Raw genomic sequence first — 27,655 nt, 5'->3', positions numbered from 1 at the left:
CATTTCATCATGTGGGCAGTTCAGAGACCTATCAAAGGTGAAAGTCTTTGTTCCGTAGTGGACACGGTTCACCGTCTTATAGGTCGAACTCTTAATGAAGTATTCTTCGCTTCACCAAACCATTTGTCCTTGGTTCTTCCTAATAATTAGTGACTTCTCTACATAGTCGGACTCTAAGAAAAGTGCCCGAATCTTCACCATCGGTATCAATAGTGACGATCAATTCTAGGATCCTACATGGGAACCATGTACATGTAATTGTGATTGTTGATATTGTACAACATCATGAGGAAACCCACATGGCCTTGGTCCCATACAGAACGGATATCCTATGGATAAGATTAAAATTCTACAATCAACGGCTAGATTTTGTTCGTGGAACCCTGAAAGGATCACCGTGTTCTCAAGCGCTGATTTAACCCTGTCCCTCTATCCAATAAAAAAAAACGACATTATATTTTGCCCCTTTTGTTCCCTGGACCACCTCTTGTAGTGTAAAAAGAGTAATCATAAACACATAGAGGGGTGGCCAGGAAAGAAAAGGGAGCAAATTTATCAGTCCCGTTAAAAAAACAATTCACAAATGGAAGGTCCGACCACAATCATAATTTCCAAAAAAAAAAAAAAGTGATATATTCTCGCTTTTTTTTCCCCGGGCCACCCCCTCTAAACAATAGTGTATTTATGACTTATGACCACTCTTTTTATACTACGAGGAGGAGTACAAGGAGGGGTTGGCCCAAGGACGAGAAGGGGACGAATAATAAAAAAAGGGGACCCCAGCAGGCCAGCACAGCACTCACGCTCGTTTGTTTTGCGAAGTAATATACTCGCCCCCTCTTTTATCTAGGACAGACCTCTAATTTTGTCCTCTATCTCTACTCGCTCTATTCCACGTCAACCCAATAACCCTTCTTCCTGGCTTTCTTGTTTAAGATCCGGATCTTCCTGTCAGAAGATTCCAAAAAATATGCGAATCAACGGCTATTAAATTCCCTTCCTCGCCCCCAAAACAACCTGCCTTGTACTTCCAGCATCCAAAAAATAAGCGTTAGAAACCCGCTCCACCTAGGATTCAGTTCTTCCCCAATTCAACTTCTAGTATATATTGTCCAAACCTCTTACCAAAATTACCCCCTCTCTCCCTCTCGCCGGACTGTTTTTTTTCCGGCGAGGGTTTTGAGTCCTCCGGCGCTACCATGGTGATGTCTTTATTGTCCCCACGAAAGTCCTTTAAAGACACGGTTTTTAAGAGCGTTGGAGGATCTTACCTTCAGAAAAAGAGGTGTTCTCCTTATGGGACCCAGCTTGATGATGGTGAGAATTTGGAGATGGAGCAATTAGGGGCAGAACGGACCAAAAATGTTTTGATTCTTATGAGCGATACTGGTGGTGGTCATCGCGCCTCCGCAGAAGCGATTAGAGATGCTTTCAAATTGGAATTCGGAGAAGAATATAGGGTGATTTGCTCTATTGATTTTGGATTCTTTTTGGGTTTTTTCTTATTTTAATCTTTTTGTGTAATTTTGATGTTTTTGGTGTATTTCTGATGTTTGCGATTTTGGGCCTTTTCTGTCCTCTTGTTTCTTTATAGGTTTTTTTTTTTTTTTTTTTTTTTTTTTTTTAACGTGTGTTTGTGTTTTCATGCTGATTTAAATTCTTCTTTTGGGTTATTTTAATGATGGGTTTTCAACTTTTCATGGTTTTGCACATGTTAGTTATTCCTATGATTTCTCTTTTATAATTGTTTTTTATGGTTTTGTTTTTGTGGTTTTAAATTCAGACGTTTTGCAGGCTATTTGGCACTGTGATGGTTTTTGGGTCCTTTTTTCTGTAATTTTTGGTTATTTGGGTCTGGATCATTTGAGCCCTGTTTGGATTGCAAGAAAAACATTTCTGACGGGAAATTTTTTTTTCTCAATGTTTTTTCTTTACACGATTTAGAGGGAAATGATATGATTATGGTTAATTTAGACGATTATCATCTAAATTGAAGGTCCATCCACATAAAAATTGAATAGGTTTGGTTCAAATTATCTTTTTTGTGAGTAAAAAAGTAGAATTTTTTGCAAATATCTTCCTTTCCAGAAATTCCCTTCAATCCAAACAGGGCCTTAGAGAATTTCAAGTTTCTGTTTAAAATGTCACATTTATGATACATATTAGTTATAATTCCTCTCATTTTTTTCCGATTCTATGTTAATTCCAGTATTTTTACCCTTTTTTTGTTGGGTGGATGCTTGATATCAGGTTTTTGGTTCATTTTTCTGTAATTTTGTGGTTTATTGGGCCTAGTTCATTTAGAGAATTTGAATTTATGTTTAAAATGTCCCATTTATGATAGATACTAGTTGTAATTCCTCTCTCTCTCTCTCTCTCTCTCTCTCTCGCTCTCTCATCTATTATTTCCGATTCTATGTTAATTCATGTATTTATTTTTTAATTTTTATTTTGTTGGGTGGACGTTTGATTTCAGGTTTTTGTGAAGGATGTATGGAAAGAGCATGCGGGTTGGCCGCTGAATAACATGGAGAACCAATACAAATTCATGGTGAAGCATGTGCAGCTTTGGAAGGTTGCCTTTCATGGGACCTCTCCTCGTTGGATTCACTGCGTTTATCTCGCAGCAATCGCCGCCCTTTATGCAAAGTATGTGTTTCTTGCGAGTTTTAACCACCGGATTATTTAACTGCTTGTTCTAAAGACGGGGGTATTGTCAATCATGTTCATCAACCTGTTGAAAGTTCCAATGAGTTTATATTTTATTTCTGATCTACAAGTCGATAATATTTAATTGCAGCAAGGTACTATTCTCTAAGGTTGATTTTTTAAATATGATTAAAATCTATTCTTGCCCATAATTGTGTAGTTAGGAGTCTTGGGACCATGCCAGATACTCTTATGTTTTCATATTTGATTTTAAAATATGATTAAAAATCTAATCTTGCTTATAATTGTGTAGTTGGGACCATGCCAGGTACTCTCTTATGTTTTCATCTTTGATTTCTTAGGACTGTTTTTTCAAACTCTGTCCCCAGTTGGTTATTGGAATCGCTACTGATGATACCCTGCAACATATTGTTTCTTTCTCAATAGCCATTTTCTGTATAGATCCTCTTGGGTTATTTTCCACTTTCCTTTTTATTTTTACCAGCAATTAAGAATTGTAGTTTAAATTGGAACTAGACTTGTTTTCATTAGAAACCCTTGCACTAGATTGAAGTTGAACAAGAGAAAGACAGACTTTTAAGGATAAAATGATTTTACATACAGGTTTGATAGAAGTTATACACTAGGAGCTTGTATTTTGAGTTGTAATCAATACGATTGTTTTATTTGAATTCGCTACTAGTAATGCACTGGATGTACAGCAAAGGATTTTTTCATTAGTATAACATGTTTATTGTTGTATCTGAAGAGAGGTGGAGGCTGGTCTGATGGAGTACAAGCCAGATATCATCATAAGCGTTCATCCTCTAATGCAACATATCCCTCTATGGGTTCTGAAATGGCAGGGTCTTCAAAAGAAAGTAGTTTTTGTTACCGTGATTACTGACCTCAACACTTGCCACCCCACATGGTCAGTAACCATTTCTTACTTGCCATTTCCATTTTGTCTGATAGCCAAGTTTATCTGAATTTTTGCATTAACCTTCTCTTTTTCATGATCGATAATTGATAAGAAGTTCAATTCATTCCAGGTTTCACACCAATGTCACAAGATGCTACTGCCCCTCAGAGGAGGTATCCAAGAGGGCTTTGCTTGATGGCCTAGAACCTTCTCAGATTCGTGTATTCGGCTTGCCTGTTCGACCATCTTTTTGTCGTGCAATTATATCTAAGGTTCACTATGAAACTTATCTTAACTAAAGCATGCAATGTGATGGTAATCCCAGATGGGACTTAAAATTTTTGTTGTCCTCTGGACTATTTTCCACTTATGCAGGATGTGCTAAGGGAAGAATTGGATATGGACCCTCAATTGCCTGCGGTTTTGCTGATGGGAGGTGGTGAGGGAATGGGTCCCGTTAAGAAGACTGCAAGGGCCCTCGGAGAAGCGCTTTTTGATGAAGGGCTCTCTAGGCCAATCGGGCAGATTGTTGTCATATGCGGCCGCAATAAAATTCTAGCCTCTACACTACAGTCGATTCAATGGAAAGTTCCTGTCAAGGTTAATTCATGTTGCTTTTATCCGATTACAACAAAAATTGAATCATAGACTCTTTAAGTTTAGAATGCTTAGTTTGCCTTCCCATTTAAAGCTACTTTCTTGGTAATAGATTAGAGGATTCGAGACCCAGATGGAGAAATGGATGGGAGCTTGTGACTGCATCATAACAAAGGTATGTTAGAGGGATTTACTCATTTCAGATCATACCGTGATACTTTTCCCCTCTGTACTTCTATCTCTGTTCATTCATATGACTGTTGTTTCCTAAGGGCTTTTGGTATTTATAGGCAGGACCTGGTACAATCGCTGAGGCTTTGATAAGGGGGCTTCCTATTATCCTCAATGACTTCATCCCTGGACAGGTCAGTGCTAATGAACACCTAAATTCTATTTCATTTAAAGAGTTAAACACAATTCAACTAGTTGATTGCAAAGGATCAAATATTGATTCATCATTTATCATAGAGTTAAACATGATTCAATTAGTTGACTGTGAAGGATCTAATTTGGATTGTTCATTTATAACTAAAAAAATGGGGACTATGATCACTGCTATAACCCACAATATAATCAGTCAAGTTGGGTAATCAAGTGAAAATTAAAAGTGGTAATCTTCTTCGTCTCTTACCAACCCAATCACTATATTCATTCTAGTTTTGCAAACGAGTTCCTTTATTCAGCTTACACTAATCATTGCTAGAGTTTGATCATATTCAAGTCCGAAACCATTCAGAGCTGGGCTTATAATGTCTACTTGCTTGGTGAGAGGATATGGAAGAATGCAGAGTCTTATTGTTTTCCTATGAATTGGAGTCTTTCAGGAGGTTGGCAATGTTCCTTATGTTGTAGACAATGGGGCAGGGGTCTTCTCTAAAAGCCCAATGGAAACAGCAAATCTAGTCGCTCAATGGTTCGGCCCTAAGACAGAAGAGCTGAAGAGGATGTCCGAGAATGCGCTGGCACTGGCACAGCCAGATGCCGTGTTCAACATTGTTAGGGACATTGATGAGCTGGCACGGCAACGTGGACCCATGGCAAGCATTGCATATTCAGCAATGACCTCGTCGTTCTCGTGCCTGATATAGCAGCAACAGCCCGTGTCAATGACGATTTATCATGCCTATGTACAGCTAGGGTTTTGATATTCTTTGGCCTTCAGAGTGGCTTCTTTGTTTAATAAATCCTGTAAATTTTTGAGCAGGCTGCGTCATGGGAATTTGGGTGGCAGGGTTCATTGCAGGGAATTGTTTAGAGAGGTATTGGATTTTTTTGCTTTATTTCCATGTGTTTTCATGTGCTCTTTTAATAGTGCAAACCCTTTTCTCCACTTCCTAATCATCTTGTATTGGTTTCTTCTTTTTTTCGTGGGTGTTTTTTTTTTTTTTTTTTTTGAAAGATGTTAAAGTATAAATGATTAAATAACACCATCTCTAACGGCTTAAACTTTTAGAGTAATTCTTCATTTCACATGGCATTGGAGTTACAGGTTCTGGCTTCACAAATCCTTGATATTAAAAACCCACATCTAATGACCAACCCAAAAGAGGGGCCACACGTGCCACCTGTAGGCCAAACCTAAAAAGAGAGGCCACACATGAGGGGGAGTGTTAAAGCATAAATGATTAAATAACACCATCTCTAACTGCTTAAGCTTTTGGACTAATCGGTAGTTACACAAAAGATGATTGGCTAAATCATTGGTGCTTCTAGGAATGAGGAAAAATAAGATAACCCTATACAAAATAAAGAGCTCTAATCTCATCAATGAATTTGGCTTGTCTTCACGGACTGTCACTAATCCATTTGGCCCACAGCAGTATTGAAAGAGTCACTTCCACTTCCACTTCCTAGCTCCCCCCTCCATCTGATTAAGGAAGATGCTCAAACCTCGATGGAGACCTCGGACGTCGGCCCCCGGGAGGAGTAAGTATATCCAATTGGGCCAGCAAAAGAGTACATGATGTTGCTCAAAGAGTACCGAGAAGTCAGTATATCCAATTGGGCCAACAAAGGAGTACATGATGTTGCTCAAAGTGTGCAAGGCCCTGTTTGTTTTGGATCTTGAGAATCGATTTTTGAGTCCAAAACTGGTTATTGGACTCAAAAATCTTGAGTCCATATCTCAGTCTTGTAAATGTATGTTAAATTTGTTCTTGATTACTAAAAGGTTGATCCTTGATAGCTTCTCCAGTTTTCGATATGGGGGTTGCTTGCTTCAGTGATTCTCTGCTTGCTTCAGTGATTCTCATTATCACATTTTTTTTTATACAAAACAAGACAATAGTGTTTTAAGCAACAACCAAATAATAGACAACAGAAGAGTAACAAAGTAAGGGCCTCTTTGGATACCACCAAGGCAGAACCTTATTTGAAAAAATAACACTATTTTAAGTTAAATCATTTTTGCAAAGACTTGTTTGGAAGCTATTAATTGCATATGATTTTTAAGATAAGATATAAAACTATTATAACCCCATTTGTTGCATATAATATTAACCATCTGTTGCATATAATTTTATAAGCAAATACTTTTTTGAGGGTATCCAAAGATGCCCTAAATGATTAAAGTGAAAGGTAGCAATAAGGGATTTCAGATGAACATAAATTCCTCTCATTTTTCATTTCTTTACTATAGATTTGGTTTACCTCTATGTTATCTCTTTCACTGGTTTACTTGCTTCATCCATTCATGTATGATGTTAATTAAGAACTTCTAATCCCCCGACCTGTACAAATGAATGGTATAGATCATCCTATGAAGTGGGCCCCACTGTACTTTCAGAAAAATACAGGAGTTCAATCGCACACTCCATATAAAATCTCGAAAAAATATGCTAGTTTCACTCCCCCCCACCCACTAACCTGTTTTAGCACTCATCACTGTCTCGACCAATGAGATGCCACATCTCACATAAACATTTAGAATTTGTAGTGGGGCCCAGAGACATAACTTTAGAATTTGTAGTGAGGCCCACAGGCAAAGAGATGCCACATTTCACATAACTTTTAGAAACTGTAGTGGGGCCCCTTAATTAGTTGGATAATCAAAATCATATGCTAACCTCACGTGGTGAGACCACATAAATATCTATATAGTTGCACTTCCTTGTGTGTGTGCCCTTTGCATTGAGTGCATACCACATTTGTTATTGAATTATACACATTGCAGGAGACGTGTGTTCATAGTTTAATTAACAAAAGACTACAAGTGGCACCTCTGTACGAGACTTCTTGACATTATATTATTTTTTCCATGAAATGCTAGTATATAATTTGGTGATAGATGGGTGAGGAGATACCTGAAAGGGCATAAATGAAGAGAGGGTGGGAAAAGGCTGAAAAAACAAGGAAAGAATAAAGGGAAATGATTTCTGTGCCAAAGTGTTTTGATAAACACGCGCTCCACTTGTTTGTCACGTAGTATTTAAAGGGGATGTCAGAGGATATTACGGTTCTCAAAAAGCTCTTAGAACCCTTTAAATACTACACGGCAAACAAGTGGAGCGCGTGTTTATCAAAACACTTTGGCGCATAAATCATTTCCCAAAATAAATCATATTTTGAGTTTTTTTTTTCTTTGTTTTTATCCTTTCCTCATTCTCTCCTCACTCAGGTCCTCTTGGTTCTCTCCGTCTCTTGTCCTCCCTCATAATTGAGAAAAACTAATTTTGTGTAGAAAAAAAAAATTCACGGCTGCCTAACATGGCATATGGTTCCGTTGGATTGCGGGGATAATATTTCTTGCAAAATATATATATATATATATATATATATATATATATATATCCTAGGAAATTTTAATTTTTTCCACGATTTAGTGGGAAATGATATGATTATGAAAAAATGACTTATTTATAAGGATATCATTATATTATAACTTGAAGGCTCCTCTAAGTAAAACATGAGCGGCAGTTGTTCAAGTTAGTATTTTTTTTCTTTGAAATCAAACAATGTAAAAAAAAAAAAAAAATTGGAAAAAAAATTCCTTTTCTAAACTTCTTCAAACAATTCCTACATTTCAAACAGGGACTGAAGGCATGCTTGACAACCATGGAAAAAATTCAGTGAGGAGGGAAAAACATATGGGAAAAAATCATCTGCGAAGTAATTTTGTTTGCTTATGTTTCAACCCTTTCTAAGGGTGCCCTCCTCACTCACGCACTCGCCATCACTCTCTCATGAGTCATGTATGACTTCGTAGATCAAGAATCCATGATTTTTGTTTTCAAGATTGCAAACATGTCCTAAGATTCTCTTTGGATTGCAGGAAAATTATTTTTCCTATCTACAATTTTGAAGGATATAATTTGGTTATTAGAGTAATATGACTATAAATTGAAGGCCCCCCTTTAAATAAAACTTAAATCACATATTAACCAAATGCTGATGAGGCTCTAATAATTAATGTTCCATAAATTTATAATCTCTTATATCTTATTGCTTAGACTAGGAGCCAATATTGTTCATATTCCGAGAATCTATACTTTTTATTTCTAATACTTAATACAAAAGTCCAGTGATAATAATATAAGAGAATACTGTCTTAGAAAACATTATTCAAAGTACATAAAGGTGAGCATTAATGTTGTTCAGAGTATATATTTTTATACAACTACATATTGTATGTAGGTGCGGAAGAAATGTTCTTCAATCGCTTCAATGGTATCTGGTGTGACAGTGACAACAACACCAATGGTAGATGTAGAAAGGGAGACTCCCTCATGATAGTCGTAGAAGCTTCCCAGATTTTTCTTCTTGCCAGGCAGACATATAATAAAACTTGGTGCATCAAAAATGTGGACAGGTCAAGGAGAAAGAGTTGACAAAAGAACTAAGGGTTGGGTGGTTGGGGGTGATGTACAACACATATATGGGATTACCAATCCTTGACGAATAATTTTTCAATTTCTTATATATTATATATGTATCTCGTGAGACATTTAAAATGAAAACTGAAGTCACATCCAAATCTAGCAAATTGATGCACTTAACAATCCTTCCGTGCCTTTTTGCTGTGTCTTATCTAGAAAAATAGGCATATAAAAATTTAAAAAAAGACACACACACACACACACAATTTCCCGAATTTTTTCTTAACTCTTTCCAAACATTTTCTTAATTTTTTGAAGATTGGCATCTTCCAATCGTTCGGGAATCCGAACTTTGTAACTATCGACTACAAAGAACCTTTTCTTTTTAGTGTACCTTAAATATATTCAAAGAACCTTTCTTTTCTACCTTAAATATCTTCAAGAACCTTTATTTTCTTGTCTCTTTCAAGTTGGGAATGCTGAGCAGTATTAAAAAGCAGAACACGACCAACCCAGTTGAAACAGAGAAGAATCACATGTGACCTTCGTTAGAAAGGGTTTCTTCCTTCCAAGGCAAATACAACGTAAAAGACATGGGTCGTTTTGTAATGGTATATCTTATCTGTCACAAGTCACAACAGAGGGGGAGCTTAGAAATAAAAGTATGTCTTCAAATAAAGACAGTAGTCACACTCACACCATCATGGAAGGACGGCAATGGAAGCACGTGCCAATGATTCCAATCTTATACCAACCTCACGTGTCCCTTGAGTCCTTGACATGGTTTGAAATTTCGGTTTCCGCATATATTTCGGTCCTAGCCGAAATCCCAAAATTTCGGCCGAAATTTTGTAAAGATGCTCGAAATGTCATTTTTTTGGGCCGATTTCGGCTGAAATTTTTTAAAGAAATAAAAAATTAATATTTTTTTTATGAAATTTTGTACTTTTAGAATATTTCGGATTTCGGTCGTTTCGGTGTCGATGTTGACTGAAATCCTAAATTTCGGATTTCGGTCGAAATTTCAAACCATGGTCCTTGACAACCCCATGTCTAACTGTTGGATAAAATGATATTTTAACCCCTTTTCCAGCACTTCCACCCCCTTTGTTTGTCTTTTTATGAAAATAGAGACCCTTTTTTGGAAAAGACAAAAAAGGAGATGAATATGCAGCCATTTTTAACAAAACAAACAAGAGGGACTGAGAATATCATTTCCCCACTGTATTCTCGTAAAGCTAAGGCCATGTTTGGCAACTATGAATTTTTTTTCATGGAATATTAGTTTATCAAGTGTAGAGGAGTTGGAGATGGTGCCTAGTAGCTGAAAAATGGGGAAAACAAAAGCTCTCTCTCTCTCTCTCTCTCCTTGGTTACCTAATATTCCATTGAAAATCACCAAACAAAGGGATAATAAAATTCCTCTTTTAATCAGGGATTTTTTATTTTTTTTGAATGGCAAAAGCAGGGAGTTTTCTTTCTTGTCAACGGTGTTGAGGGAAATGGGTGCTTACACAAGCATATGAAACTCTTTGGGTGGTGATGGATTTTGCGTGGGGTGAAACTAATTCCGTTCAGCTCTATTTCTTTCTGCGTAAAATAGGTGTAAAACAAAATTTATGCCCATCAAGTGGAACATGGGCGTAAAATTTGTTCCACGCCCATTTTATGCAGTTGAAAAAATGAGCTTTCCCCACCCCAGAGCTACTCTTCGGTTTCAGTTATGCCCCCGAGTACCAAGCATTTTCATGTATCTTATGGATCACTTGCTCCTCCACAGCACCCCAATTTCTTACTTGAACTGATTCCTGCTATAAAAAACAGTATCCACCCTGATCTTCTTACTATTGTACAAAGAAGAATGCCATGACTAATTTCAGTAACAAATAAGAGCAAAGAAGAGCAGAGAAGAGTGACATGCCAAAGAAGACAGTATCCACCCTGAACTTCTTACTATTGCACATTCAAGGCCATGACTAATTGCAGATAGCTGCAAAGAAGAATGCCATGACTAATTTCAGTAGCCAACTTGTGTTCTCTCTTTCACCTGTGATATTTACGACACCCCTACTTGGAACAATTTTTTTTTTTTTAGAAGAAAAATTAGAGGGGTGCAACACGAGTACTTCACCAGGAGGTCACCCATCCTAGTACTACTCTTGGACTTCCCAAGAAAAAATCGACATCCCTACCAGTAGGTCACCCATCCCATACTTAGAACAAATATCGTATTAATACAATGCAGCAATAATTAAAAAAGGTCCATGCAGCAAGTCTAGCACAAAAAATGAAGGTAAAAATAGACTACAGAGCAACCATTCCTGATAAAGACTTCCAATCATTCACCTTCCCAAGCAAGGGACTGTCAAACCCAATATTGAGTCCCCCGATTCTATTCTAGCTTATGAGGTTCTCATGGTCTCAACCACTCCTTGGCAACAAACTCGCCAGGGAAGGAACTCCTTGATTCCTCATTTCCTCTTGAGTTCGCCTCATTTCTTCAGGGTCTGAAAGGAGAAAATAAGTTAAATCTTGGTCAAGTAATACAACTGGAACCATATCTGCAGCCACTAATTTTCACCTTCCAAGACCCAACCCACCAACAGCAGACCAACTCTGAGTTGGGCATGTCAAAATAAAATCTAGGATTGAAGAAAGCTCGATTATTCAATCTAGGATTTTAAAATATGCTGTTTGGATAACATATCGTAATTCCCATGGTTTTGAGAGAGAGAGAGAGAGAGAGAAGGGGGGGGGACCAGCCGTGGTTTCTCAAATCTCGGATTTAGAAATCTCGAGCTGCGAGAGAGAATTTCAAAACCTGGTTTTCTTATGGTTTGTGGATTATAAAATCCAAGATTTTAGCTATCCAAACACAAATTTCAAGCTAAAATATGGATTTTATAATCCTAGATTCTAAAATCCACATATCCAAATGGCCCCTTAGTGTTTTGTTTTTTTAATAAAAATGACGAAGAAATTAAAAACAATATAGCTAGCTTGGATAAGCTATCAATCTAACTTGGGTGAGACAATGAAAAAACAGATCCACTACGACAATTTGCGCTAAATTGGGAGATGACTTAGAGATGCTTTGATAGGTGAGACTTGGCCAGTAGAGCATCCAGAGCCAAGTCAAGTCAGGTGAGCTACCAGCAAGCCCCCAAAATTTTAACACTATGGAAAGTAGTTGGACCAATTGTAATTTATAAGAGAGTACATTACCTATGTTCTCCATTAGCTTGGGCATGAGAAATACGACAATTAGCATGAAGCCCATCATCAGACCCATTGGACTCTTCACAAGAGACATTACTGAGAAGGGTTCCCTGATCTGTAAAGACAAGTAAAAAGAGTCTTCAAGTAAAGTTCAACAGCTATAGTTATCATAGGGTAAGTAACTATTAGACCGCTTGCATTTTTTAACCTTTAACCCACCTCGTAATACTGTTCCTCTCTTAAGGGCTCTAGAACCAATTCAATTAGAGCCCTCCTGTTCTCCGTCAGTGCGGCCTGCACCTTACCAGGGTTTCGAGCACTCACGTCAACCCGTACCTGAACATTTATAAGAGGGGGTTTATGAGAAATGAAATTCATGACAACTATATCATCTGAACTCACAGAAAAAGCAAACATAAGAACCTTACTGGAGAAAAGAAATAGCCCAACGCAGATACTTCAATAAGATGAGTCCCAGCTGGCACATTGTGGCTTTCAAATAGCAGGTCAAGGAATAATACCCAAGGAGCCATTAGCCAGCATATTTCTATAAACTATAAAAGAAATGACTAGCCCTATTTATTCTTTATGAACTTTCCTCTCTTCTTCAAACTTCTTAAAAATACTTCTCTGCCCCCAACAAAACAAGTACCGATTCAATGTTGCACTCCAAAACTCACAATATCAGAAAATGTAACAAATGAATGGTTATGTCCAAGCTCAGTATACCAATGGAAAGAGCTTGATACGATCAGCAAGCAATGGCGTACTTGCGGGTTGGAATTTAAGGGCCTCATTGAATACCACTAATAATATTCCTCAATTGCAAATAAGAATATCTTAAACTAATCTTATTTCTAAATGGACAATAAGGCCACTTTGGAAGCCATTAACGTATAAGATTACATGCAAAAAAAATTACGTTTAACGAAACTTGCCCTAAACTTAAAATCATAATTTCTTTGAGAATAATGACTGACAACAGGAAATTATAACAGCAAGAGAAGCTATAGAGCGGTCAAGCAAGAAGTACAGAACTAGGAAAATGAGGTCTGGCACAATCTACAGATAAAATGATATACTGATAACTATCCTTGAATTGTAAAACTACAAGCACATTCCAACAAATTCCTTGTTCAGCTGTCATTCAATACCAACACACAGGCCACAAGAACTGAAAGTCCACATTAGCTCGACCAAAAAAAAGGCCAGAATTATAACACCTAACCATCCTTATTTTTGGGCAGATTCAAAAATGGAAACAATAAGAAAAAATGGCTAATGCACTGGCTTACACCAAAAGGTTCATTGACAACCATGGTTTGAAATTTCGACCGAAATCCGAAATTAAAAATGGAAACAATAAGAAAAAATGGCTAATGCACTGGCTTACACCAAAAGGTTCATTGACAACCATGGTTTGAAATTTTGACCGAAATCCGAAATTTCGGATTTCGGTCATCACCAACACTGAAACGACCGAAATCTGACATATCCGAAACGTACAAAATTTCGGTAATTTCGGTGAAATTCCATAAAAAATATTAATTTTTTATTCCTTTACAAAATTTCAGCCAAAAAAAACGACATTTCGAGCGTCTTTACCTAATTCCGGCCGAAATTTAAGGATTTTGGCTGAAATTTCGGTTTCGGCTAGGACCGAAATATATGCCGAAACCGAAATTTCAAACCATGTTGACAACAACAATTTTTCAAAGCCGTAAAAGAGTGCATTCAAATTTGGGTCCGAAACTTCATCATGTGTCTTGAATATTCTCTACTACTTTCATCTATTCCATTAGATCGACCCGTATGCTGCCGAGAACGCCCAGAACCCACTAGCAATAGCATTCCTCAACTTAATGGACATACTGAAAACTCCCACAAACTCTCCTTCAAGGGAGAACATTCCAATATCCCATCCTACTAAGATGTTACTCGCTGTTCCGACTACGTCAAGGGTAGTGAAACCAAATCCACGGGGCATCCAATCTCTTTGAGATCTGCAACCAAGAAACCAACCATCTTCATTTCCTGAAAAGAGAAAACTGAAGGCCTATTCCTTGACAAAACCTCTTTCACATGGGTTTTTCTAGTCTGGGATCTCAGGTCCCGAATATTCTTCATAGGGGCAAATCCAAAGATGATGTTGCCCAAAGGAGGAGAAATAGGAGAAAGAGGGGAAAAGACAGGAAGCATATGAAGAGAAGAAGAAGAGAATAAGAGAAGGGGAACAGATTAGAAGAAAGAAGAGAGAAGACAAGAAATTAGAGGGGAGAAATAGAAGAAGAGGGACAGGGGAGAATCTTTGTTCTCAATTCATTAACTCATCATCAAAATCTAAAAACCCTAATACATGAGGCCTACATATAGGCAATTAAAATAACATGGAAAATAAAATCCTTAAAAACTAAAGCATGGAAATATAAATACTAGGAACTAAATGGCATGGAAATAAAAATTCTAAAAGTTCTAATGGCAAATATGCCATTCATTGGGCCTACAATATGCATCAAAAGATAAAGACCTCACTCATGTTAGGAATAAGGTTTCTCGATCTACCCTAAGTTGCGCTATTTCCAGAAACTCCCCTCATAGCTGGCATTGAGCTCCAACCTCACCAAATCCCACTCCCCTCATAGCTGGCATTGAGCTCCAACCTCACCAAATCCCCCTCTCTGAAAACTAGTGCAAGCCGTAGATCTGTTAAAAATATGGGTTCCTTGCCAATCCCGTAGCTCAACCGAGAAGAAGGCTATCACTTTTTATTCGAAATCCACGAAAGAAAGTCCCAAAACTCTACTAACTAATTTCTAGTATTGCTAATTTTGATGGCCCAACAACTCCATGAATGCCAATGACTACCAAGAAAGAGAGAACATAAACGTGAATATATCAATGCCGAGAAGACCTCAAGACACCAAATAATATTTAAAATCATAAAAGGCAACCCCTGTCTATAATTAGGCTTGAGGTCAACCAATGAATATATGTGGATGGTGCATGCAATAATTCTCCAACAAGACATGGAAGGATATTAACAAAGAATTTATCAGAAATCTCTAATACAAAAAAAAAAAAAAACACTACACATTTGGGAAGAACTTCGATCATATATAAACTTTGTCCAATAAATATACGTAGATGGTGGATGCAATAATTCTCCAACAAGCCTTGGAAGGATATTAAGAAAGAATTCATCAGAAATCTATAATACAAAAAAAAAAAAAAAAAAAAAAAACTACGCATTAGGGAAGAACTTCTATCATATAGAAATTTAGTTGACAAAGCCAAATAGAAGTTCCAGCAAGAAAGAAAGATTATTTCAAGGGCTTGATCACACAAACAAATTTCTTGTGCGTGCTTGCAATGAGTATATTTGCATGTCTACAATAAAGAAAAATTAAAATTTCATCGAGCATCAAATGTAATGCGTTGAAGGATAGAAATGTAATGCGTTAAAGGATGGTGGGGTAGGATACAACGAAAAGTAGCCATCAGGCCTAATAAAAGTAACTTGTTGGCCACCATTGAGTATGATTTTAACATTTGACGATTTGCCAGGAAGGATGAACCCTTTAGTTCCAATACCTGCCAAAACAAGTTCTGAATTACACAAAAAGAACATATTCACCTTCAAAGCAAGCTATGGAAAAAAAAACAATATGCAATTAAACATGTTGTTGCCCTATCCATAGTCATCAAAAGACATTCACCCAGAAATCTAGGTGGTTTGACACACATGTGAATGTCACCTATGTGTTCCAAAAGACATAATATGGAGATACCCATTACTTACCACCCCTAGAATTGAAAAGAAATCCCTTCTCCACTTGTAAATGTCTATAAATGTGGGTCTTGCTTAGGTTAGGCTCTTTCCTCTATCTGATTCATGTTCGGTTCTCTAGGAAGATTGAAAGGCATAATCTTGTATACTATATCGTACATGCATATCTTATACCAAAACTTTATACAAGTATACATATATACTACATATAGGTGTACTGATTGAATGGGCATTTGTACATTTCTTTATGCATTGTTTCTTGAAACGGAGACTTCAACATACCTTCTCCGGGTCTTAGAAAGATTGTGCTTTTTATGACATAGACTCCAAATTTATCTCGAAATCTGTGTTGAATAATTTTTAGTTAATATTTGATAGGACTACAGTCGTCAATTTGCATTGGCACCCTTGGGAGCCCCTATGAAGTCTCAAAATCTACAACCAAGGTGGAGATGGCCACATGTTGTATTTGGGTGCGTTATTAGAATCCTACACCTGCTTCTCAAGAATTAAAAGGGCAAGGCTTGTAAAGACCTGCGTTATGAAAATTATGCTTGCAGGAAATATTATTTGGCATAGCAAGACACTACTGACTAAACAATCATCGCATGGTAGATTAAAACTTGCAGGAAAGTTTTTGGCAAAGCATGACATTCTACATCGCATGTCGTTAATCAAAAGTGCATCTGTACCAACTTGACGTTGATAATGCATTCTTTCATGGGGAGTTGCATAATGAGTTCTCCACCAGGATTTATATCTCACGGAAAGTAAAAACTACCATATAGTCTAAACAAATCTATTTACCTCTCATGCTGTTCTTCGGTCACAAAGGAAACATGTCTAACACCTGGACTAAAATCGATTGACACTCCTATGAATCTCAATCACAAGTTGTCCACGGATGATGTTACACCCCTTGATAGTCCAGGGAGATATCAAGATATTGTTGGTAAGTTGACATACCCACTATCACAAGGCATGGCCTCACATGTACAGTTTGTGTTGTCAACCAATATACGCACGCCTTTAAGAGGTCACATGTGGAGGCAGTACCACAGTTACCGGAAACTCCTTAGTTGGATGGGAAGCTCGCTTTGTAAGCTAAATTCTTGTCGCTTCCCAAATTTAACGAAAGCGCACTTCCAACACTCTCTCTTAATTAAGATTACACTTCCTATTATATATATATATATTTTTTTTCTAAAGAGTGTTGCCCCTTCTGGCAATGTCAAAGGATCCATTTAGAAATGGTGTGCATTTGAAGCATAAAAAGCTCATCCTAAGTTTCAAATAAACTAATTTGAATTATTTTTTTCAAAAACATGATATTAAATCCAAATGAGTAAAACAAAAGGATTGTAAAACTATAAATCAGATGTAATTCTAATCAGTTGTGATGTCCTTTTTAACTACTTGTAATCTTAAGCTACATTAACCCTTCATTCCAAACCTACTATAACCCTACCTGCCTCTGTACCTTTCGCATTTGCTTCTAATGAAAATTATTGCATGCTTCATGATCATTTCCGATGACACTTCCCACACATTTCCTCTTTACATTCCTCATCGCTTCCTTAGTGCTTTTGGCTTCCGACATTTTCTCTTGTTTATAGCATAGTTAAACTCCCCTGCATCATCGTGGACTACGCCGAGTTGACTCCTTTTTACCTTGGCCATGTTCCGCATTTTGACCCACAGAGTCACTCCTTTGATTCTCCAGAATTATGACCGCGTCAACCGAGTAGTCGACTAGGATTTTCTTTGGCTGTGTTCCGCGCCGCATCCGCATTTTTAAACACCGGTTTAGACCTTTTGCTTCATGTTTCTGCTTCCCACGTTGCTTATTTATAGCTTATGCTTCCAATTCTATTAAATTCATCATAATTTGAGGTGTCTCAAGTATTCCTCTAGATATGGCATTTTGTACAAAAACAGTGGGCATCTTGATATTTCACTCATGGTTAAAAACTCCATGAGTTGACTCCATTTTTCCCTGGTTGAATTCTTGTCTAGGTATGAGTTTTGCCCTACTAAGTGGATGAAACCCCGTTGATTCGCCCAAATTAATGAAAAATTGATCGTGCCGATCATTAACTCGCTTTAGGGTATTTCAAATTTGTTGGAGTAATTTAGTGAGTTGGAAAAAGCAAGAAGTAAGATGCAATGGCTAGATCAAATGCAGAATATGGATAGCTATGTTTTGTTAAACACTTGACATCGATTCACCAACTTGAGGGGGAGTGCTGGGGAGAGTATATTTTATTACGGTATTCTTCTTTATTTTTTCTTTTCTTCTGCAACCCTTTCAGCGAGCCTTGGCACAACAGTAAGGTTGCTCCATTGTGAATTGGCGGTCACGGGATTGAGTCATGGAGACAGCCTCTCTGCAAAGCAAGGGTAAGGCTGCATACATCTAGCCCTCCCCAGACCCCACAATGGCGGAAGCCTCGTGCATTGGACCGCCCTTCTGCAACCCTTTCAATAACGGTACCAATGTAATTTCCTATATAAGTGATTAATAAAAGAGCTCTCCCACTATTGGAGGCTCGAGTCTTCGTCTCTATTCATCCTCTTCTTCTCACTGTAACAAGAAATAGAACCACCTATCCACTTCTCCTCATCCCCATAACCTAAGCTTCACTTCATCCTATGAAACGGCCTCCTCGTGACTTAATTGTGGTCTAACATAATCCTCCCCAAATTGATCAAAGGGTCAAACCAAAGAACTTAATTAGAGAATTTTGAATACAAGAATTGCAAAACTATCAGATCTAAATCAAAGAAAAATTCAAGCAATTTTCCCTTTCCCTTTTCTTGTCTTTTTCCAAACAATTTGCCGAGGGTTTTTAATTAGAACACTTCCAAAGTAGCAAAAAAAAAAAAACGATCGCCAAGGTAGTAATAACTAAGTAAAATAAAATCAACGGAAAAGGAAACCTAGTCCACACCTTCGATCTTCACGCGGCCATTGATGCTATGACCTTCTCCACTCCTACAAAAAAAAAAAAAAAACACGTAATTCAAACAGTTTTTAATGTTTCCGAAACCCTAACAGATTTTCAAACAAAGAGACGAACATCTAATCACTACTCTGCGTAGAAATTCAATAAAAAGGAGAAATTAGGGTTAGAGAAAAAGTTGGCATACCCGGAGGAAATCGTAAGGGACGAAGAAAGGAGGCAGAATTGCAAAAGCAATAAAAAGAATAAAAACGCTGTGGATTTCTCCATTGCAGTTAGCCAGAGAAAGCTAGAGTTCTTCCTGTAGCCAAATAAAATCTCGAGCCTACGACTTTCGTGCGTTATTGCGTTTGGGTCATTTTATGTTCAAAATAAAGAGCGCAGTGGATGAATGCTACGATCACTCTCCCATTCTCATCGTACACGTGCAAGGCTGAAGAGGATCCGGAGCGTTCATCTTGTTAGCTACGGAAATGTCTGATGCAGAGGTTGATTGTCTGATGCAGAGGTTGCATCCGCTGGATCAACCAGTGCGGGCACGAAGGTCGACGGGTAGCGAGAGTGAAGGTAATTGCCACAAATATTAATTTCCAAATAATGTCTTGCAGAACAGATTTAAGAATCGGATATCTTTCACTGTTGTAGCTGATTAAAATCGGATATCTTTCACTGTTGTGGCTGATTTTGAAATCTTAGGATTTGATCCAACTACAAATGTGAGAAATCCAAATCTAAATATTGCGGGTATCCAAACGTGGCCTAAATGCACCTTCGTTATAAGGATGACTGTTCGTATGCTGCAGCAGGAAGGTCGAGGGGTAGTGAAGGTGAAGGTAATTGCCACAAATATTAATTTCCATATAATGTCTTGTAGAACAGATTTGAAAATCGGATATCTTTCACTTTTGTAGCTGATTTTGAAATCTAAGGATTTGACCCAACCGCAAATGTGAGAAATCCAAATCTAAATCTTGCGGGTATCCAAATGTGGCCCAAATTTACTTTTGTTGATAAGGATGATTGTTCGTATCGTTTAACCTTAAATCCCTAATTAATAAGATATACCTTAATTAACCAAGAAATAGTTGTACACGTACCACCCAGAATAAACACATATCCTAAAGTGAACTTGCTATCATCTCTGTGAATTCCACATCAAAGAAGCCATGGAACTCAAGTTTTTCTACATGAAACTACCATTTTAATTGCTTAGTTCTTTTAGGCTCCATTTATTTTATGTAAAAATGGATGTAAATTTTGTTTTATGTTATTTTTACAAAACAAATTTTATGTCCATTTTTACGTCTAAAGAAACGGAGCCTTGGTGTATTCCATTATTCTTTTCATTACTCTCAGTCAACCTGATCATGATTGCTTTGGTATGTACTCACTAAGTCTACTGAATAAGCCTAATATAAACCTAGTACACGACATTGCATACATCAAGCTGCCAACAACTCGAGAAGTTCTCGATCTTTCATATCTCTTCAGATATTAACTTGTAGACAATCTTTGGTCCATCATAAGAGGTGTTAGTAGAGGAATATAATTCTACATTTTAAAACATTTAAGTAGTGAATTCAAGAATATTTCTTGGCTTAAACACAACTCTATTCTTCATATCTCTAATAATCTTAATCTCAAAGACATGCGATGCTTTGTTCCTATCTTTCATCTCAAACCTTGAGTTAAGTTTTGACTTAGTTCTATTAATCATTTCAAAATCATTTCCCGCAATCAGTATATCATCTACATATAGAACCAAGATTAGAAACTTGCTCCCGCTCTTTAGGACATATATAAAATAATTAAGCTTGTCAGCTGTATGTCCTAGTTTAAGAACTCACTGATGGAAAGACAAATACCATTAAAGAGAAGACTATTTTAGTTCGTATATATATTTCTTCAGTATGTATATCCTTTTCTCTTGTCCTTTCACTCGAAAAACCTAGGGTTGGTTCGTATAAATAGTTGCCCTCACCTTTCTGCTAAGAATAAGGCCATTTTCAAATCCATATGAAAGAGCCTTAAATCCATATCAACCACTATGCCAATCTCATACTTACTAGGCAAACTTGGCGACAAACGAGTAAGTTTCCTAGTAATCTATGCATTTTTATAAAAAAATTTATAAATACCCTTTAAAGACTAACCGGGCCTTGAACTTATCAATGGACTCGTTACTTGCATTTATTTTGTATTCATTATTTACAAATTATGGTATTTTTGCCTTCAGGTAAATCACAGTCGCATAGCACTAATTTTTTTCAATGAAATCAATTCATTCTTTCATAGAGTTTGGACAATTCACTAACATGACTTTCTTGCTTCATCCAAATTCAAGAATGTATAATTTTATTTGTGTCCAAGTCTACCGAATTGACACATTTCATACACTAATAAAGATGATAATCATTGTTGGGGTTCAACGCAAAAGCAAATAGTCCCACATCGGTGAAAAACCAGTGGATGTGGGTGGGTTATAAGGGAATGGGCACCCTCCCTTTAACGGCTAACTTTTAGGGGCGAGTTCTACCCGGTTAAATTCTCTGCAAATGGTATCAGAGCTGGGGCGTGGTAACTCTCGAGAAGATCTCGGTAACCCTGATGTGCCTCCGAGGACGGTGGAATTCCCTCGGAGAAGATCTCGTACTTCCCACGTTGCTTCCATGTGGAGGGGGAGATTGTTGGGGTTCCACGCAAAAGCAAATAGTCCCACATCGATTAAAACTAGTGGATGTGGGTGGGTTATAAGGGAATGGGCACCCTCCCTCTAACGGCTAGCTTTTAGGGGTGAGTTCTACCCGGTTAAATTCCCTGCACATCTAAATAAGGGTGCTCTAGGTATCTTGTTAATAGTCAACATTGGTTGTTGGATATAAATGTTTAATCACTGTGGTAGACTCAGGGGTTTTGGGGTGACTAATAGGTTATTTGGACCTATGATTGTGATTGCCTGCAATAAGCAAAGGTTCATTACCCCTCTGCCCCACGGTTACTTATTTCTAATATCATTCGAAAAGTTTACATCCCGACTTTTTATTACTCCTCTTTTGTCATGAAAGAATTTGTAACCCCTAGATTATCTTATAAACTTGTACTTCCATGTTCACAGATTTAGTTTGTTCTTTAGTCGTGTCTGTATCATTACATAAGTTGTCCAATCTCATTGTCTAGGATTCTTTAAGTCTAACTTCTTGTGCATGGTCCATAGTTCATATAATGCCATTTTATTGGGTTGTTGGATATGAATGTGTGATTCTAGTAGTAAATTCAGTGTTTTGGGATGACCAATAGGTTTTTCAACGCTATAATTGCCAACCCTTGCAATAATCAAAGGTTCTTTACCCTTCAAATTGTGGTTGCTCACTTTCAATACTCAACTCAACTCAACTCAACTAAGCCTTTGTCCCAAACTAGTTGGGTCGGCTAATGAATCCTATAGAAAATTTCCATGAAGAAGGTGAAAGGATCTATCCGGCTCAAATTGACTACGTCTAATCCTGACACTAATTGGGTTCACCTACATAGATCAATTTCTTCCATTCTATCCTAACCAAGGTCATGTTCTCTGTTATGTTCCTAGCCCTTAGGTCATTCCTCACTGTTTCTACCCAAGTTGTATTAGGTCTGCCACTACCTCTTTTTACCCCATCAACTTAGCATGAGTCATTTCTTTTCACCGGAGCATCCAAAGGCCTACGTAAGATATGCTCAAACCATCTTAAGCGGTGTAGGTTGCTCAATTTCAATATTGGATTTAGAACGGTGCAGGTTGCTCACTTTCAATATTGGATTTAGAACGGTCCTACTAGATAAAATTAGAAATGATTTCGGATCATAAGTCAAGGGATCCGAAATGGGTCCATGTATCTAGCTAATGTGTCTAGATCTTGTCCATCGAACCGTCTGAGTCCATCAACACGCGTCACGTGCCTTTTTAATTTTTTAGTAAGATTATAAATAATCCGCAAACTTATCGATGGACACCCAATTTTCCCAATTACATATATTTAGATAGATTTTCCCATTTTTATAAATAGTATAGAATTAATAACTAGAATTATAGAAGAAAATTTTCATTTATAAGGTTTCAATTACCCTATAGGGCTACCCAAGTTTTCCAATTATATAAAAGAAGACCCATGTCAACATATCCAATGGCTCATAAGCGACCGATCAATAAATTTCCTTTTTCGTTCTCTTTTTACTTATAAAAGAGAAAAATAGAGGGAGAGAAAGAGAAGAGAAGAAGACTTCACAAAATTTTCCATCTCACTCCAACAATTCCAATTCGCTCCTTTCTTTTTGGATCCAACGAGTTAGAAAAAAAAAAAAAAAAAAAGTAAAAACCAAAAAGCAAACAGAGAAAAAAAGGAAGAAAACAAAAAAAAATTCCGTCTCCTTCAAGCTTTCTTCTTCTCTTTCTCCGAAACAGAGAAATCCTCAAATAAAAAAGGAAAAAAAAAAAAAAAAACAGAGCACAGATTCAACACCAGAAAATATATTCTTCTCACCATCTCTGATTAAAAATCTATATCGTTTATTTTGTTGTTTACAGAAAAATTATCTCCGAAACCAATCCCGATCCGATCTGATCGATGAAGCTTATCTTCTACAACTTAAAATCTAGGGTTTTGTCCTTTCCTTCTTCAAAATCTTTCAATGACCTCCACAAATCACCACAAAACCCTTCTTCCCGAACCCTGCCCTCATCTCACCGAGTTTCTCTCAAAACACGGTCCAAAACCCTTTCGATCTCTCCAAAAATGCCTCCGAGTCAAGCCACTCGGCCGAGCCGCGATCCGACGAGATCCAAACGAGATCCCTCGCTGCAGCACGTGCGGAGATTTCTCCGGCCGGAGACTATACGCGTGCCTCACGTGCGCGGCGATCTCCTGCATGTCTCCGCCGGAATCTTCACACGCCTCCGGCCACGCCTCCATGAATTCCGGCCACGAGATCGCAGTCGATGTAGATCGAGCCGAGTTATTCTGCTGCGCGTGCCGAGATCAGATCTACGACGGAGATTTCGATGCCGCCGTTGTTCTCGCCGGAGCCGGATCTCCGATCCTCCGGCCAGTTCTGCCGGAGAATCCTAGGAAACGGAGGAGAGTAGATTACCGGCCGTGGGTACCGGATTCGAAAGAGAGGGTTTTGATCGGGAAGGGTTCGAGTGAGTTGATGAATGGAGATTCTTTGCCTTGGGGTTTGAGAGGTTTGAACAATTTAGGTAATACGTGTTTTATGAATTCGGTTTTGCAAGCTTTGCTTCACACGCCACCGCTCAGGAATTATTTTTTGAGCGATCGGCACAATCGTTATCTCTGTCAACAGAAGAATGGGAATAAGAAAACAAACAATGTTAGTGTTTGTGGTAAGAAGAATTCATCTTCGTCTAAGTTGTGTTTGGCTTGCGATTTGGATGCGATTTTCTCTGCCGTATTCTCCGGTGGCGATCGGAAGCCCTTCAGCCCTGCCAAATTCCTTTACAGGTTGCTTAGTCATTCTTTTTTCTTTTCTTTTAATTTTTTTTTTGTAAGCTCAGATCATATGAAAACTGTTACATTGCATTGCATTGTGATCATGGGGTCATTACTTGTATGATTTATAAATTCCTTGCCCAAGAATCAAGTAAATTGGTTCTTTGTGCAGTGTTGTGCATTGCATTGTATTGTATTGTAATCATGGGGTCATTACTTTGTGTGATTTATAAATTCCTTACCCAAAATCTAGTGAAGTAGGTATATGTATAAATTTTCGCAATGTTTAGATATGAGGGAGAAGTTCTGTTTGATACTTGAAAACTGTGGTTTTTTTGTTGCAGTTGGTGGCAACATGCAGAAAACCTTGCAAGTTATGAACAACAGGATGCGCATGAATTTTTCATTTCTATGCTCGATGGGATCCATGAAAAGGTGGAGCAAGATCAACGGAAACCTCAGAGCCAAGGTAATTCTTGTGTTTTTTTTTATCCATCTGTCAGCTTGTCCTCCCTCTTTTGGTGTTCTTTGAGTTTCATAGCATATATCTTTTGTTGTCTTCCTTGCTGTCTTTTCCACGAAAAGTTATTTCATGAAATGCCAAACTCAACTGGAACTTAGAGCCAAGTGTTGTTTCTTAATCATGTTATAAATGAAAAATGCTGAGAATGCTAGTGGTAACTATGGTGTATTAAATGAAATGCTGTTTTTAATACCCCACCTGCACTGGAACGATAGTTGTTATTAGTAAACTTAAGTGGCTACTACCTGAATCCCAATTAACTGAAAAGTTACTTATGATTTTTGCCAAATGTTAATAGTATTTACAGACTGTTCACTTATTCAATTTTACATTTCCTGGTAAGCAAGTCCACACCCCCCCCTTTTTTTTTGTGGAAAACCCTCTCTTCCCCAAATGATAGATTTTAAATCCTTGAATCCCTTCCTGTTTAATGCAAGGGGGTGCAATTTTTTAAGGGTATCCAAAAAAGGCCCTTAGTTTCTCAGGTACTAATAATACTGCAAAAAGTTCTAACATAAATGACTTGAATTTATGGGTTTTCCCATCTGTGAAGATTTGCTGGCAGACATTGTCTTGGAGCTACATGTATTGCTTTTCAGTTTCTTCTTTTAAATATACAAAACTATCTGTAATTCTCTCTTTCTAGGCTGGCATTATTGTGTATGTATGTTTCATTGTTTTGGGATGTCATATTCAAGTATTATGAGAGGAATTGTTATTGTCAAAATGACTTATCTATATACTTCTCTCTGTTAAATTTCCTGCTCAGAGTTTTTTGACAACCATATTTGGTTGGCAGCACAGGCAACGGAGAATGTTGTATTGCGCATAGAGTATTCTCTGGCATATTGAGATCAGATGTCACTTGTACTGTTTGTGGTTTCACTTCTACTACGTATGATCCCTGTGTAGACATCTCTTTGGACTTGGAACCTAGCAAGGGGCCTTTGAAGATTGCTACTACAAAGTCTCATGCTTGCAACGGTGAGACAGGTTCAGTAGTATCAAGTCAAAGCAGTGGAATATCTACCCTCATGGGATGCTTAGACCGCTTTACAAGGCCCGAAAGACTAGGCTCCGACCAGAAGTTCTTCTGCCAACACTGTCAGGTGAGGCAAGAGTCCCTGAAACAAATGTCCATCAGAAAGCTTCCCCTTGTTTCTTGTTTCCATATCAAAAGGTTTGAGCACTCATCGGCGAGAAAAACGTCAAGGAAGGTAGACCGCTATTTGCAATTTCCATTTTCCTTGGACATGGCACCTTACCTCTCTTCCTCTATTTTAAGGAGTAGATTTGGCAATCGGATTTTTGCTTTCGATGGTGATGAGTCAGAAGCATCCACTGAATTGTCATCAGAGTTTGAGTTATTTGCAGTGGTTACCCACACTGGTAGATTAGATGCTGGCCATTATGTAACCTATCTGCGGCTAAATAACCAATGGTACAAATGTGATGATGCCTGGATCACTCAAGTTAGTGAAAATGTTGTGAGGGCTGCTCAAGGATATATGATGTTCTATGTACAGAAGATGCTTTATTACAAAGCAAGTGAAAATCTGTTTGCCTCTTGATATTTGACAGAGATTGGTGAAAGCAATATGTATTTTGATCTGCTGTGATAGAACTTCTTATATCAATTGAGTTGATGATCACTGGTAGAGAAAGCAGCTCTCTGAGCCCTATGAGTTATCTATGAGGAGTAAATAATTTTCATTTTTGAGGGTAAAGGGAGCCTAAATTTTCGAGGCACCCATTCGGCAATCGGAAAATTTTGCTTACATGAAGGTATGTTTTCTCAAATGGTTTGTTTCAATTATTTATCTGCACATTCAAGTGTTGTTGGTTGATTATTTCTCTCACGAATCAGCAAAAGTTTCAATGATTGAAGGTGTAGTTAGCAGTGTACTAATTTATGCACTGCACACTCAATTTTCAGAATCTGATTTAAGAATTTTAATTTCTATCTGCTCAGGTCTTTTCTTTGAGGAATTGATGTTGAGTTTGCACAAACCTCAACTGTAATTCGTTACTTTTAGGGAGCAATACTGTGGTACTCATCCATCTCGTTGTTTTAAGTCCCAATTTTTGGAAAGATATTATTGTAAAAAGTTTTTCAGGTTTCAGTTCATACCTCTTCAAATTGATGGCGGTTCTAACCTATTGTGGAGGTCGCTTGTGTGTAATAGCTAATAAATCATATGTAAATAGAGAGAATGCTGGGAGGATTGAAAAGAGGAAAATTATGAGGCATAGATGGCAGAGTTACTTGTGAAGACAGAGTTAAGCTCGTAAAACTAGCATCTCAAAATCATCTTCTTTGCCAGAATATTCTACATCAGACTCAACTAGATTTATTTTATTTTTACGTGTAAATAAAAATTGCTTAGTTCAGGAAATTAGTGCTGCTCAATAGGAAGGCAGGAAGCTGGGAAAATCCACGTTTACAATTGCTCGGCTTTAAAGGAATATAGGAATGAATTCTTTACTGTACAGAAACCTTCTATCCAGATTTCAAGAATACCTATGGCATCCAAAATCTTCACGACTAAAATTATATTGCAACTGATAGACCTATAGCACAGAATGCACTTTGTGGATCTTGTTACTGGCTAGAGATAAAGAAATGCCTTTTAAGTCCTTTGCATATTGATAGGCATTATCATTCATGAGAGAATGGAGAGTTGCACCAGTATTGGAG

At 37.6% G+C, this 27,655-nt stretch overlaps 3 protein-coding genes across 4 annotated transcripts; 2 read left to right on the top strand and 1 right to left on the bottom strand.

The window, feature by feature from the left end:
* The first annotated feature begins 957 nt into the window (after positions 1–957).
* Positions 958–5,506, top strand: LOC143879466 (putative monogalactosyldiacylglycerol synthase 3, chloroplastic). The gene is made up of 8 exons (XM_077381866.1): positions 958–1,460; positions 2,477–2,649; positions 3,419–3,580; positions 3,702–3,843; positions 3,947–4,171; positions 4,281–4,343; positions 4,459–4,533; positions 4,993–5,506. Exons 1-8 carry the CDS (start codon positions 1,200–1,202, stop codon positions 5,254–5,256), a joined length of 1,365 nt encoding a protein of 454 aa, XP_077237981.1. The 5' UTR covers positions 958–1,199; the 3' UTR covers positions 5,257–5,506.
* A 5,657-nt stretch (positions 5,507–11,163) lies between these two features.
* Positions 11,164–19,305, bottom strand: LOC143879465 (ER membrane protein complex subunit 7 homolog). Its single transcript, XM_077381865.1, has 7 exons — positions 19,139–19,305; positions 18,940–18,983; positions 15,684–15,792; positions 12,630–12,693; positions 12,421–12,537; positions 12,208–12,316; positions 11,164–11,489 (listed from the first exon to the last, which is right to left on the bottom strand). Exons 1-7 carry the CDS (start codon positions 19,219–19,221, stop codon positions 11,404–11,406), a joined length of 612 nt encoding a protein of 203 aa, XP_077237980.1. The 5' UTR covers positions 19,222–19,305; the 3' UTR covers positions 11,164–11,403.
* Positions 19,306–23,141: 3,836 nt separating this feature from the next.
* On the top strand, positions 23,142–27,095 carry LOC143879464 (ubiquitin C-terminal hydrolase 22-like). 2 transcript variants are annotated; one of them, XR_013251297.1, is made up of 4 exons: positions 23,142–24,446; positions 24,779–24,903; positions 25,762–26,742; positions 26,930–27,095. XR_013251297.1 is itself a non-coding variant. In XM_077381864.1 (3 exons), the coding sequence occupies exons 1-3, from the start codon at positions 23,617–23,619 to the stop codon at positions 26,526–26,528; spliced, it is 1,722 nt and encodes a 573-aa protein (XP_077237979.1). In that variant the 5' UTR covers positions 23,142–23,616; the 3' UTR covers positions 26,529–26,920. The 2 variants fall into 2 exon arrangements, 1 of the variants encoding a protein (XP_077237979.1); XM_077381864.1 differs by lacking the exon at positions 26,930–27,095 and having other exon boundaries at positions 25,762–26,920.
* The last annotated feature ends 560 nt before the right edge of the window (positions 27,096–27,655 follow it).

This window comes from Tasmannia lanceolata, unplaced genomic scaffold (genome assembly GCF_043159265.1).
Source record: "Tasmannia lanceolata isolate RefF3 unplaced genomic scaffold, GAP_Taslan_0.1 ptg000006l, whole genome shotgun sequence".
Lineage (NCBI taxonomy): Eukaryota > Viridiplantae > Streptophyta > Magnoliopsida > Canellales > Winteraceae > Tasmannia > Tasmannia lanceolata.
This window is presented reverse-complemented; position numbering and strand designations above follow the sequence as displayed.

Excerpts from the sequence above, each read along its gene's own strand:
- LOC143879466 (XM_077381866.1), top strand. The coding sequence starts at position 1,200 with ATGGTGATGTCTTTATTGTCCCCACGAAAGTCCTTTAAAGACACGGTT. Across the intron at positions 1,461-2,476 it reads AATTCGGAGAAGAATATAGG|GTTTTTGTGAAGGATGTATG; the intron begins GTGATTTGCTCT and ends GTTTGATTTCAG. Across the intron at positions 4,344-4,458 it reads GTGACTGCATCATAACAAAG|GCAGGACCTGGTACAATCGC; the intron begins GTATGTTAGAGG and ends TGGTATTTATAG.
- LOC143879465 (XM_077381865.1), bottom strand. The coding sequence starts at position 19,221 with ATGGAGAAATCCACAGCGTTTTTATTCTTTTTATTGCTTTTGCAATTC. Across the intron at positions 15,793-18,939 it reads TGGCCGCGTGAAGATCGAAG|GTATTGGAACTAAAGGGTTC; the intron begins GTGTGGACTAGG and ends TTGTTTTGGCAG. Across the intron at positions 12,317-12,420 it reads GAGAGGAACAGTATTACGAG|ATCAGGGAACCCTTCTCAGT; the intron begins GTGGGTTAAAGG and ends TTGTCTTTACAG.
- LOC143879464 (XM_077381864.1), top strand. The coding sequence starts at position 23,617 with ATGACCTCCACAAATCACCACAAAACCCTTCTTCCCGAACCCTGCCCT. Across the intron at positions 24,447-24,778 it reads CCTGCCAAATTCCTTTACAG|TTGGTGGCAACATGCAGAAA; the intron begins GTTGCTTAGTCA and ends TTTTTGTTGCAG. Across the intron at positions 24,904-25,761 it reads ACGGAAACCTCAGAGCCAAG|GCAACGGAGAATGTTGTATT; the intron begins GTAATTCTTGTG and ends TTGGCAGCACAG.